The 12,500-nt window shown below is 40.9% G+C and overlaps 1 protein-coding gene across 1 annotated transcript in view; it reads right to left on the bottom strand.

The window, feature by feature from the left end:
• LOC137999985 (dynein axonemal heavy chain 3-like) overlaps positions 1–12,500 on the bottom strand; it is an 86,692-nt gene that overhangs the window by 64,553 nt on the left and 9,639 nt on the right. Inside the window, exons 10-24 of the mRNA XM_068846044.1 lie at positions 11,409–11,662; positions 11,099–11,303; positions 10,329–10,532; positions 9,189–9,319; positions 7,330–7,525; positions 6,744–6,938; positions 6,415–6,603; positions 4,542–4,670; positions 3,876–3,977; positions 2,666–2,764; positions 2,422–2,457; positions 1,990–2,093; positions 1,061–1,151; positions 916–983; positions 386–614 (exon numbers count right to left, since the gene is read on the bottom strand). Of these exons, the coding sequence (XP_068702145.1) occupies positions 386–614; positions 916–983; positions 1,061–1,151; positions 1,990–2,093; positions 2,422–2,457; positions 2,666–2,764; positions 3,876–3,977; positions 4,542–4,670; positions 6,415–6,603; positions 6,744–6,938; positions 7,330–7,525; positions 9,189–9,319; positions 10,329–10,532; positions 11,099–11,303; positions 11,409–11,662 (2,232 nt within the window). The remainder of the gene's footprint in view (positions 1–385; positions 615–915; positions 984–1,060; positions 1,152–1,989; positions 2,094–2,421; positions 2,458–2,665; positions 2,765–3,875; positions 3,978–4,541; positions 4,671–6,414; positions 6,604–6,743; positions 6,939–7,329; positions 7,526–9,188; positions 9,320–10,328; positions 10,533–11,098; positions 11,304–11,408; positions 11,663–12,500) is intronic.

Here is a 12,500-nt window from a genome sequence, read left to right on the forward strand (position 1 = left end):
AACTGTTTCCCGCCAAAAGTCTCTTAGCGGGCAACAGTGCAAAATCTATGTTGTTGTCGGTCAACATTCGCGGGTAACATTGCACTGTTACCCGCGAATGTTGACCGACGACCGCCGTTGCTGTTGCCGTTGCACGTTTTTCTTTTTGTGCTATATAACAAATCACTTAATGACTGGTCTCTCGGGAAACAGTTTATTTTGTTTCCCTCGAATCTCAAATTTTTCCTCGGCACACTGAGATTCTCGGGAAACAAAATGAACTGTCTCGAAGGATTAACTTGACTTATAATAGGTTGAGTAGCATGACTTACGTTAATTTAACTTTTATCCAAAGAACCAAAACCGTCTTTGTCCCTGGGAAGACTCTTAAAAATAATGCATTTACCTGCAATAACCATTTTTCCACCAAGCCACGTGAATGCGCTGGAACAATTTTCCTCGCAAACTTGACAGTCTCTCCCTCAGCTGACATCATGGCGTTAATCTCCTTTCTCTCGTCAAACTCTAATTTCGCAATTCCTTCAAAACACTTCTTAAGATGCGGTTGAACACGCAACGGATCTTTTGTCTCCGATAAAATCTCCAATAATTCGTCATTTGATAGAAAGAAAAATCTGCAAATTTAGACGAAAGGATTCCAGCCTTATTAGATAAAATGGCACTCAACTGAATGAAGAAATAAAAGTTGTTGACGAAAGCTAGATATACAACGCTATGTATTGTTCCACACCGAAGAAGGAATAAACAGTGCAGCTGATTTGTCTAAAGTTCAAAATCAGTTGGATTTTGAAAGAAGGTGAAAGAAACTTCTCGGAACGAGAACGAAACTAGAACGTCTCTCGAACGGGAAAGCTTGTTACAAGGGAGTTAGCGTTACTTAATTCTTATTCGTGCATAAATGTTACTTTTTTTTACCTTGGAAAAAACAAGCGTTTCTTCTCCAAGTATTCATTTAATCCCTTTTGTATGTCTTCTAAAAGGCTCTGGACAAACAACAAAAAAGACGATTAATCAATTAAATCGCGGACAGATCACTTTGTCTTTAGTAAGTGTGCGTTACCTCCGAAAGCTGCAGTTTATTCAGCATTTGGGGCTGTGACGTAACAACTAATGCATGGGGGTCCTTCACTGCCTCTGTCATGATCTTCCTCCTTTGCAATTCAAAAAAACATTAAACCCAGTGAGTTTACGCATAAATAATACCGTTGTCGTGAAACAACCTACAGGCAAATCTCGGCTCCAAAGTTGGCCACCTCGAGATGAAAACCTATCACCGATCACCGAAACGAGATCATTAAAATTTTTGTTAAAGCAATGTGTACAACAGCATTTCAACGAGGTGTCATTACCTCCTTTTTATCGTGTTTCCCTTTCAACAGCAAATAAGCCAAAAGGAAAATTGTAATTTGTAATCCACTTTCTTAGGGAATCCTGAGGTATTGTTAGTGCGGGCCGATTTCTCCAGATCGCGAGCAGAATTTAGTCCTTTCATCGCCACTTTCTACCAGAGGTTTGCAAAAGAAAAGTGTCGGCTGGCTTCTTTAACGGGGCTTCAGCCTAGTGGAAAATTAATTAACGGAACAAGGAGCGCGAAATTTGTACGGGACCTGCAATGACTGTCATTCACAGTGACACCGATCGATTAAAGTGGTAACGAGGTTGAAGTTACCCACTGCCGCTTTGTTCATTGCCTAGGAACATACTGAGAAGTGAAGAAACGAGCCAAAAAGAAATCGGCGACCAACGCGGGCCTTGCAGGGGAACGCAGGAGAGAAGGCGGTAGCGTCATTGCCCCTTCTCTCTCTCTCTCGCCTCCGCACTCTGTTCTTCCTCCAGTGTCCAGTCACAGGTTATCTCGGTAAACTTTGCTCATCATGCGCTGACAATCTCGTTCGCAGGGCCTCCTTTGCCGAGAGAAGCAGAGAAGAGAGACCCTGAGAACGAGGTTGCAAGTGCCGAAAGCTCGTGCCACAAAGTTAATTAACACACCAGTATTTGTCCACTGTGCGGAATTTCTCTCCTTCCTCAGGCATTTGAGCTTGGATATCCTCTGACGAAAAGATAGGCTCTAGATACAACCATGAAGCTTGTACCTGTTTAAGGGATCAAAATCAAAATTAAACCATACAACGCAAAGCCTGCACACAACAAAAAAAATCGACTCGGGAATTCCAGAAACGGACTTATTTTGGTAGTCTCATCAAGGGATATTTGTTGAGGTTTCCCTGGTCACATGTTACAAAAAAGAAGCTGGACGATCTTTTTAAATAAAATTGCGATGAGATGCAATTTTGTGTTAAAAAAACCATGTGGTAGGATGAGGGATAGACTGTCTTATCGTTAAAACTGGGGACCTGGTTTACTTGAAAATTCTATCTACATGAAACTGACTATGAGATGTGAAGACAAATTGTTACAAACCTTTAGCCAGGATTCCACAATACCTTGCATCAAATTCTAAAAATAAGGGGAAAAGACGTGACTAGTGAATATGCCTGACCGTCTGTGAACATAAGTGAATGTGAAACATAAAAATATGAAACAAAAACCAGACAGCCTCGTTCCCTGGGGTATTTGATCTAAATATAAAGGCTAATTTATCACTGGAAACGAAAAAAAATCGCCAACCTATGTCAAACAAAACATGAGATAAATTTCAACTTACTAGTTTAGTCTCCCATTCTTTCATTTCTGCCTCAAAGGGAACAACAAAAGGTGAGCCCTTCATCGTCAAAGTCTTGACAATATGATCATCAAGCAAAACCTGTTGAAAAAAACACGATCACATTACTAGAAGGGCTTTGTGTTTACAAGAAAGTCAACATCAGTAGAACTGATAGCGATTGCACTTCTTTGATATAGTTAAAATTCAGAGTTAACGTTGCAACAGTATCGGTCAATATTAGTTGAGTGGCCCTCTGGGAAATGAAACGTCCATAGGGTGGGGACAGTCAGAAGTCTGGTACAACACAATAAAACAATGGGTACCCAGAACGTTCCTATCAACAGGGTGTGGAGCATGAGGTTAAATTCGGAACGGTCAACCGATAAAAACTAATTCAAATGAACCATTTTACAGTTGTAGTTATTAAGTTACCTGGCCTAAGAATGGAAGCGTGCATTAGTTGTGACGTCACAGCCCAAAATGCTGGATAAACTGCAGCTTTCGGAGGTAACGCACACTTACTAAAGACAAAGTGATCTGACCCTGTTTTGATACAAACTTTTCTGCTTTCTAATGTTAATGTAGACTAATTAGAATCACAACAACACAATTTACATGATAAAAGCAGTGAGTTCTGTATCAATACGAGGTCATCGACAGCCTCGCTGCCATTCATAGGCTAGGTCACTGAGCAAACGTCTGTAATATGGCCTATTCGGGTGCGTTCGATTTACCGTATTCCGGGATAGCAATAAATGGAATATAAGTTTGGAATCCTTCGTTTTTACGGAGATTCACATTAAAATAGTCAAATAGCTGCTAAAATGCTATTTTAAACATATTTTTGTTATCCTTGCTGCTTCGATACACGCCAAACATACCGCTTTAATCACCTCTCCACGTATTCTTATTCCGGAATGGGGTCACTCGAACGCGCCCTTAGTGTTAAAAAAGGGGATATGAACCCGATGTATCAAGATGTTTAATCAGCTGTTCTGCTGGGCTACGGAGCAGATATAAAATGATTGCCTGTAGATTAAAGGTTAAAAGGCCAGTTATAAAATAAAGATTTAAACCACTTTTGTCCAGGAATGACTGCGAGTATCGTTTAGAGTACTTCATAGTATTGAAAAACTCCGAGAAAGAGCACGACCCACTGCGACATCGCTACGACAAAGGTCAATATTTTCATTCCTTGGCTAATTCTCACCTGCAGATCATCCACGGCAGAAAGAATGCTTACTCCGGTGTCTTTGTACTGAACAAACACGAACTCGATGTCCTTCCACTCTTCTTTCATTCGATTAAGAGCCTAATTGAAGAGAAGAAAAAGAAAGAGGGAGTGTCGGAGATACTTTAAATAGCTATATAAAATTGATCAGAGATTTCATTAAATTACGTCAACCGCCAAATTGACTCCCTCTGATCACGGCTTTTTTGATGTCATCTTAACTGATCAAAAAGGCAGCCAGCGATGGCACTTAATGTTCCTTGAAAAACAAGCACAGTACAGCAATGAGAAGCCAAAACCAGAGGCTTATGCATGTTGATATGAGCCCTCGCCTTTCAACAATGTGTCCCAGATTTAATTCCCAAGATTGGGTGAAGATTGCGCTATTGGTGACTATTATTCACGTCTAAGAAGTGTTTCCACATATATTTTGCCATCTCGTCGAAAACCATCATTTCATTTCATTTGAGTAAAGTTGCGTTCAAGCTGAATAGGTTGCCTGCTTGAAAAAGCGTTACGTCCCGTCTCGCCAAAACTATACAGCGAATGTAATCTTCAGTTTAGCCATGCTTCATCTTCTAAAACAGTTTCAATGCACTTTCCTACTGATTTCAAGCATGTCGAGTTTACAGAACATTAGCCAACCTTCTCAAGTGAAAACTCTTTTGCTGCTCTGCCACTTATCTCAGTTAGATCCTCCACAAACTTGTCCAGACCCAGAACTAGCATCTCATTAAGCGTGGTTTCCTCTTTAGGAGCAATGTTGAAGCCAATCTGCGTTGACATGCAAATGAGAAATCGGTTAAACCAATCTTTTTTTCGTTCCAGCATTATAGTCAACATTACAGCCCCCGCGCTCCTTTATCAAATTCGAGTGGTATACCGAGTGCATATTTTACAGTCGTATTTTACAGTGCTGGCATGATATAAGCATGATTAACAGTCAGACTGTAACTTAACGTGATATTTATACCTATGTAATCTATACGACCAACAGAAGGATAGAGAAAAACTCTGATCAGGGTGGAAAATGAACTCACGGCTCCGAATTGATTTCATTGAAATAAATGCGCTACAAGGCCAAAGGTTGAAAGAACGAAGCCTTCCTTGTTTTAAGTAAGTTATCAGTTTATATATCTTTAGGTCTTTCAATAAAGCAACATAGGCAAACTGTTAAATATAGAATGCCGTGCTGAAAAATACGCCAGCCTGCTGAACTGAATTGGCCAGTCATGGCGCACCAATATTATGTAAGAGATAAAATAAAGAGCTTTAACAACAAGAAAATACATAGTCATTGTAGACTTCGAGAAGCACAGGCGTGCCAGAAATGGCAACGAAAGGATTTCGAGAAAGAGAGTATCTATCTTCGGAACACACAAGTCATCAGCTTGTTCAATAAGATGAGGGAGCACGCTCACCACTACTGAATTTGATGAGGACCTTCCAGGGAATTTAGGGAACAAGTGAACATTGTTGATTTGAACTGGGGAACAAGGGAACAAAGACAAACAAGGTAACATAAACCATTTTAGGGATCAAAAAGCTGAGGACAAGTTTGGACATAATTTCTGGAACAAGGGAACACAAGCAACTTTTTAGAGGGAGCAAGGGAACCAGGAAAACCCCCCCCCCCCCTCCCCCTGGGAGAGCCCCATGTTATATGATTCTTTTGACCTTTAGTAGAGAGAAAGTTAGCTTCGTCGTTGAGAAACAGGAGAGCGAAAACAAATCAGTGATCCCCGCTCGGGACCTCGGTGCTTCGCTCACCGATTTCCTTTTCCCTAATTCCCCCAGAACGGAGCCTAAACCAGGCTAAGGCCCTGTTTACATGGAGGGAGGGTAACCCTGCTGGAAGGGTTACCCTTCTAGGAGGGTTACCCTCCTCTATTGTTGTTCCCGGTTTCGTTTACATGCGAGGTTACCCCAGGAGGAGGGTAACCCTACCTGCTTGCTAGGGTTACCCTTCTAGGAGGGTCACGTTTTTGTTTATTTAAGCCATGTAAACGCTCGAGGTAGGGTTACCCTCCTAGGAGGGTCAAGTTTAGGGTGATCAGATTACATGTCTTCGCGTGGTTATAAACCTGGGGAACTATTTCGTCGAACAATGCTGGCAAGAGTGACTAATCCAAGCCGGAATGATAGAGGCAGAGATAGCCCGGGGGATAACCCTACACATGTAAACGGGGGCTATCTATTGACCCTTCTAGAAGGGTAACCCTTCTAGGAGGGTTACCCTCCCTCCATGTAAACAGGGCCTAATTTAAAACATTATGCCACTTAACACTGGTTTTTAATGGAAAGACGTGGTTTAAGATGGTTCAGAGGCCTGTTTCTCAAAAAGGTCACGAGAAAATTCGGGGTTCCAGAAAGCAAAATTCCTGAATCTTGCATCTAGCTGTCTGTTTTGAAAAACTTAGTTTTGAACATGTGTTCAAAATCAGAAAAATCAAAACATTCAATCTATCGAAAAGTGAAATGCGCCGTATGTCTCAACTAATAATACAAAATACTGCACCTTCACGCTCATGGCTTCCCAGTGCCTGTCTTTTATCCCAGGCGTACAAAGAGCATTAATAAGTGGCATGTTAATCTTGAAATTTTCAAGTCTGGCTTTGGTTGTGGATGCCACTCTTAAAGGACCGCGGAACTCCGGGTGAGCAAATTCTTTCGTCAATTTATAGATTACTCTCCACAATTCTGAAACCTATGGGGAAAACAGAAAGAAATAACATTATACGCGACGCAAATAGGTTGGATATAAGCAAAGTCATCGAAGTTAAAAAGCGTTTATTCGACCCATACACTAGAAATAAAACCTTTTAAGGTTCTTTAATATATATACACCTCTTCTTCAATCTCTTCAGCGTTGAGTTTCAGGATGGGCCCGGCCAGCCACGCCTCGTGTTTATCCTGGAAAGTAACCAACGCCCTCCACAATTTGTCAAAGGGTTCCTTAGCATCGACGATCTCCTGAATTTGAGGAAATGCACTGTGTGTCTCACAGCCAAGAAGGTCTTCTTCCTTGTTGATTTTCTTTCTCTGTCGGTTGGAACAAGGAAAAAAACAGAAGTAGCTTCTTATCCTGCATTTTTTTTCAAATTTCTGACACAAATCAACTCAGTCACAAGAGCATTTTTTTTTTTGTTTATTCGTTCCATGATTTGCCAGGCGTTTTTGAGCCATTTATATTAGCGCTTAATGAGGAAATGGAAGCCATTACAATCTTATGGAAATTAATAGTAGGATTCACAGGTCGGGTGTCTCAAATATAGAAAAAGTGAAAGGTCACAACTCCGTGCCGTACCACAATCTCATTGCACCATACAACTGTCAGGAATGTCCATTCTAGCAGTAATACTGACGTGGAACCAATAGTTTTGTCCCAATGTCTAAATCAGTTCATCAACCCTTCCTCAAATTAAACAATTACCTCTTCAAGAAATCCCTCTACTCTTTGCTTCAGTTCATCTAATTGAGCAACGTACATCTTAGCTTCCGACATTCTGTCTTTGCTGTGAAACTCTTTAACGCTGGCAACTGTTTCCACCAACTGCGACTCAAACCGTGCTAACCAATCAAACAGCTTGTTCATTGCCGTATCGTGCTCTCGGGTGACACGGGTTTCACTGAACAGAAAATACAAATGTACGTTACTTATCTGACATTAATACAAACTGAAAGACTGAGTGAATGAAGCTATTAGTCTCTCCCCTCGGAGCTTTTCAAGACTAATTTACTATAATTTACAATGTTTTTCGGGGAACTTTAGCCAGACTGCTTATTACACAGTTTACAATTTTATTTTAGGAAGTGAAAGATGCCCCCGTCCAGATAAGGTCAGACCAAAACACCGGGGACTACGTCCCCTACTCTTATCGAATAGTGAGTGGGTTCTTTAATGTCCCATACTATTTAATTTCCAACAAGGGTTATGAGACGGGTCCTCCGGTTTACAGTCTTTATCCGAGAAGACTTGAAAATCTAACCATTTGCATATGTAATTACAAAGACAGCACATTCTCCTCGGTTTTTTTAAGACCCTGAGTGTTGGTCCGGCCGGAGTTGAACTCACGACCTCCCGCGTGACAGCCCGATGCTCACCCAACTGAGCCACAGGTCAGTCTGGCCTCCGAGTTCTTCAAGATGTTATCGATTCAGCTAAAATCATGCCGACAATAAGGTTCATTTCAACTGGCGATTTGTTGTGCATCTCTTTACTTTCATTTACTTTAATATAATCTTTTAAGATTCGGCCACTGACCTTGATGAAAATTATTTTAACAAGATGACAAGTGATGTCTTAATTCTTTTGAATCCTTCCCTAGACATCTTTGGAACTCTTAGTCTCATGCCAATTCATTGAAAAACTCCCGGGCCATACGTAAGTTCGATTTTGGACCATTTATATGTCCAGTCAACGGCTCAATGAGCCGCCTCCTCAGACAGCTTGACCGTCTCCTTCCAGTCAGAAAATGTCAGACACAACACATTTTTAGGTCAAACGTAAAGTCACTGGAGATATGATAAAAGCTTGAAAAAAGCTTGTTTGACGTTCAAATTCGCGTCCGCAATATTTTTTTTGCGTGGCGCACATGAAATGTTTATTTAACTAACATTCCAGTATTACTTATCAGACTCCACGCAAGTGTCAATCCCATATGTGAAATTTCGTCTCTTTAAATCCCCCAGATTGCACTAAATTGCATCTGTGAGTGTCTAAATTTAAAAAATTCCCTAGGGGAGCATACCCCCCAGACCCGCCTAGAAGTTGCGTCCTTTGGGCACTCGCTTGGGTGCCTTTAGCACCAAACCGTCTCCACTTTCCTTATGACCTGCTCCCGAAAAATATTTTGAAAAGGCTGTTATATAACTCTACTTTTTTCATCTCATAATGTATACATATGTCTAACCCTTCCGCTACCATTATAAGAACTTTAAGTATTATTGTTTTCGCTTATACGAAAATGATCATTTTTAATAATTGAACTTGCATATTGCAACGAGTATGAATGTGGGTATGCGTCAAGTGGGTAATTAATTATCTCATCAGCCTTATCATATCTCATCTTGAGCGAGACTTTGGGACGAGAACCACGTACCAAACCATTACTGGCAATATATGAAAATATGACTTTTTGCAACCTCTTTGCAGATTAAAAACTTAATCCTGACGCCAGCCGAACGGCCTAATAATAATAATAATAATAATAATAATAATAATAATAATAATAATAATATAACGGTTTACTTTAGGAACATCTACAAGCAACTCTCTGTCAACTTACACACCTCATTTTAATGATTGGTACGATACGCTCCGGCCATGTAAACGTTGTTTCGTTCAAAGCTAAATGATCGTCAGCGAGGAAAGTGTGATCCATCAAGAACAAGACAAGATCAGCAGCCTCCTCAAGTTCAGTCTGATAAAATCAAAAAGCTACAGAGTTACAAAGATGGTAGGAAAAACAATATTGAGGACAAGCAAAATTATCTTTTAAAGCCTTGTAGGAAAGGCTTTCGGTTCAACCAACCTAGCCTGCGTCGCAGGAGATAGGGTTAGGAGTAGGAGTCCCCAGTCTTCCCCGTCGTTTTCTGCCCGAATTCTCTCCCTGCTCCCTCCCCTTAAATGCCCCCTTCGCAGGCCACAACCAACCATGCATGCATGCCTTCGCGTGCATCCAAAAATGCATTTATTTATCCTTTCATTCACGCAAAACACAAAAGGTGAATGCGAACGTTTACAAGCTGTCATAGATGCAAATCCCCTGAAAATCTAAAGTCTGGTTAACTAGGGATACCTCAGCTTTTCTGACTTTAATTATTCAGCCTTTTTTCGCGTGCTTGGCAAGTTCTTCCTTCCGATGCTAATCACTATAATTTCGTCTCTTTATCCGGGCTCTTCTTGCTATCTCTCTCTCTCATTATTTGTCACTGATATTTTTCATGTTCTCTCGTGCTCTCAGTCGCCCTCTTTCACGTTGAATATCGCGTTGCCTACTTACTGGTATTTTCTTTTTCTCCTTTCCTTGGTGTATACTTAGCTTGTGTTTTGGTTGAGTCTTCAAACATTTTGCTTGTTTAAATTACTAAAACCCAGTGTCAAATGCACTACGCCGGCCATGCAACTTCCCGCCGAAAAAACGCGGGTTCCAACCCATGCAACTTCCCGCCAAAAAACACACGGGTTCCAACAGTGCGACATTTCGGGTATCGGTAAGGTAAGGTTGGTTTCATGAAAAGTTGAACGTACAGAACAAGTAGAAGTTGCAGGCCTGCCAGGAACGGTAATACCGCTTTGCAAAAACGGAAATGATCCTATCGAGTCTTTATTCGGAAAAGTTGCGACCTGTTCTGAGAGACGTACCGAGGTTACCGGGGAATAATCCGGGAGAGTTGAGTTGGCATGACGTGAAATACAAACAATCCTACCTTGAGATGAATCAGAGGCCCTGATCTCAGATTATCAATATACTTTTCCAGATCCACCAGTTCATCTGTATTCTTTGCTGATGACGTAATGCGATTGACAATGTAGTCATACTGATGACATATCGAGCGGTTGAAGTCAAAACTCCGCCGCACCAGCTTTGACGTCATCATACTCGCGAGATCCCTGGAGCGTAACATGAGATACTGGAAAAGGAAGCAAATATTAGATCGTGTTGAATGACAAGATTTTCTGCCGCCATCAACTGACCAGGCCCCAGTTGTTCAAAAGGTGGATAACGCAATCCACCACATAAATCTCTATCCATTGGATAGCGCAAGTAAAGTGGCATTCATTAATCTTCAAACCAGAACTGCATCAGACCATATCTGTTTGCTAATCTGATTCCGATGTAAACTTTAACTTGCGTTATTTACGAGAAAAATAAAGTCCCCTTCTCAGAAATTACTTCAAACTGTGTTTCAAGCGAAAACCGCTATAACCTAAACCAGTTGTTACTGAAACGGTTGACCCATCATAAATCAGCAAAACAGAACAAGAGCTTGTATTATATAGTTCGACATAAATTACCACTGACCAATAAAATTACTGGCTAAATCGTTACTCCATCACTGTGTTTTCATAGCAACTGAACTTCCGTATTGCACTCTATAATATATTTATGTATTCGTCATCGACCAATCAGAAACGCCTTTAAGTCTTAGAAGCTCTGTCAAGTGGCGGTTTGCAAAAAAAAAAAATGAGTACTCACCTCCTTAATTCTTGTACAATCTAACACAAACAATTCCATGGGAATAAACAAATCCATAGAGGCCGCTATGTTGGAGAGATCATAGAGTTTTTGTAACTCTATTCCATACTCCAGTTGATGGCGATCAGTAGCAATAAACCTCATAGTTTTGACGTCTGATTCTCGAGACAACAGATAGTGGACTGGGTCATATACCGCACGGAACCTTAAAACGAAAAACATGATAATAAAACAAAATATTTCAACACCACGATGGATATATCAACATTAAAACTTAAGTTCAGAGCTTCGGAATAAGCTTGAATCTTACTTGAGAGGCCCGAAGCTGTTTTTCTCCACCACGTCAGCAACTCTTTCCTTTGCCAACTGAACTCTTTCTTCATCCAGTTTAACGCAGCTGATGTAGCGTTTCTTGAGGCCTTCATCTTCATAGAACAGCTGATGTTCAACGCATAGAAAACTTTGAACGCTTTTCACTGTGTTGTCAATGATGTCATGAACTGTTTCCAGCACATCTAAGAAACTGGGCTCAAAATCAACCGTCGTGTTATCCACATCAGGAACCTAAAATAAACCCAAAGTAAAAAATGAATCACATCTCATACAATTACTCCATATTTCATCTTGCCTACAAGCCCTGCGTTACCCAAGGCAGCCGTGCTTACGTGTTTTTGTTATTGATGATGTTTTGTTTTCTTCTTTCTTTAACTTCTTCTTTTGTTAACGAAATATTCCGTAAACTCTTTATCGTTATAAAACGACTACGACTGTTTGTTAGTCTTGAACAAGAAAGTAAGGAAAGGACGATATAAGAGAAGTTACGCGAAAGTTCTTTGAGACTGGTGGAGGTTATTTTCCAGTGGCATAAAATACTGACAACAACAGGAATCCTTTAAATTATCCGGCGTTATAAATCACGGGGCCTTTGGGATTTACAACAGAGCCCAAAGAAGAGCACTGAGGTTCTTTGACCTCCCATCATGTTTATGGGACAACAGAGGTGAGACAGACCCAACAATTTTTCTTTCTGTTAAGACGAGAAAGTGTCACCCCATTGCCGACCTCCTTACAGAGGCAACACATCCTGAATCGTGAGAATCGTGCTCTGTCAACAAGTCACCTGGGGGCCGTTTCTCGAAAGTCCCGAAACTTTGCGGGCCATTTTCGGGTGACACAATTCCCTTCGTATCTCAAGAACGGAGAAGATTTAAGTCGTCAAACTGCACAGTAATTTTTCTTTTATTTACCTTGAAAACATGTTAAAAGATCGGCTTTCCAAAACGAGCGGTTGGCAATTTCAAAGATGGCTTTTCGGGCCCGAAAAGTTCTCAGGACTTTCCAGAAACGGGCCCCAGGTCCCATCACAAGGAACAAATCCAACCTCATTCCCATGCTAATTACT

The sequence above is a fragment of the Montipora foliosa genome, chromosome 4 (genome assembly GCF_036669935.1).
Source record: "Montipora foliosa isolate CH-2021 chromosome 4, ASM3666993v2, whole genome shotgun sequence".
NCBI classification, from domain to species: Eukaryota; Metazoa; Cnidaria; class Anthozoa; order Scleractinia; family Acroporidae; genus Montipora; species Montipora foliosa.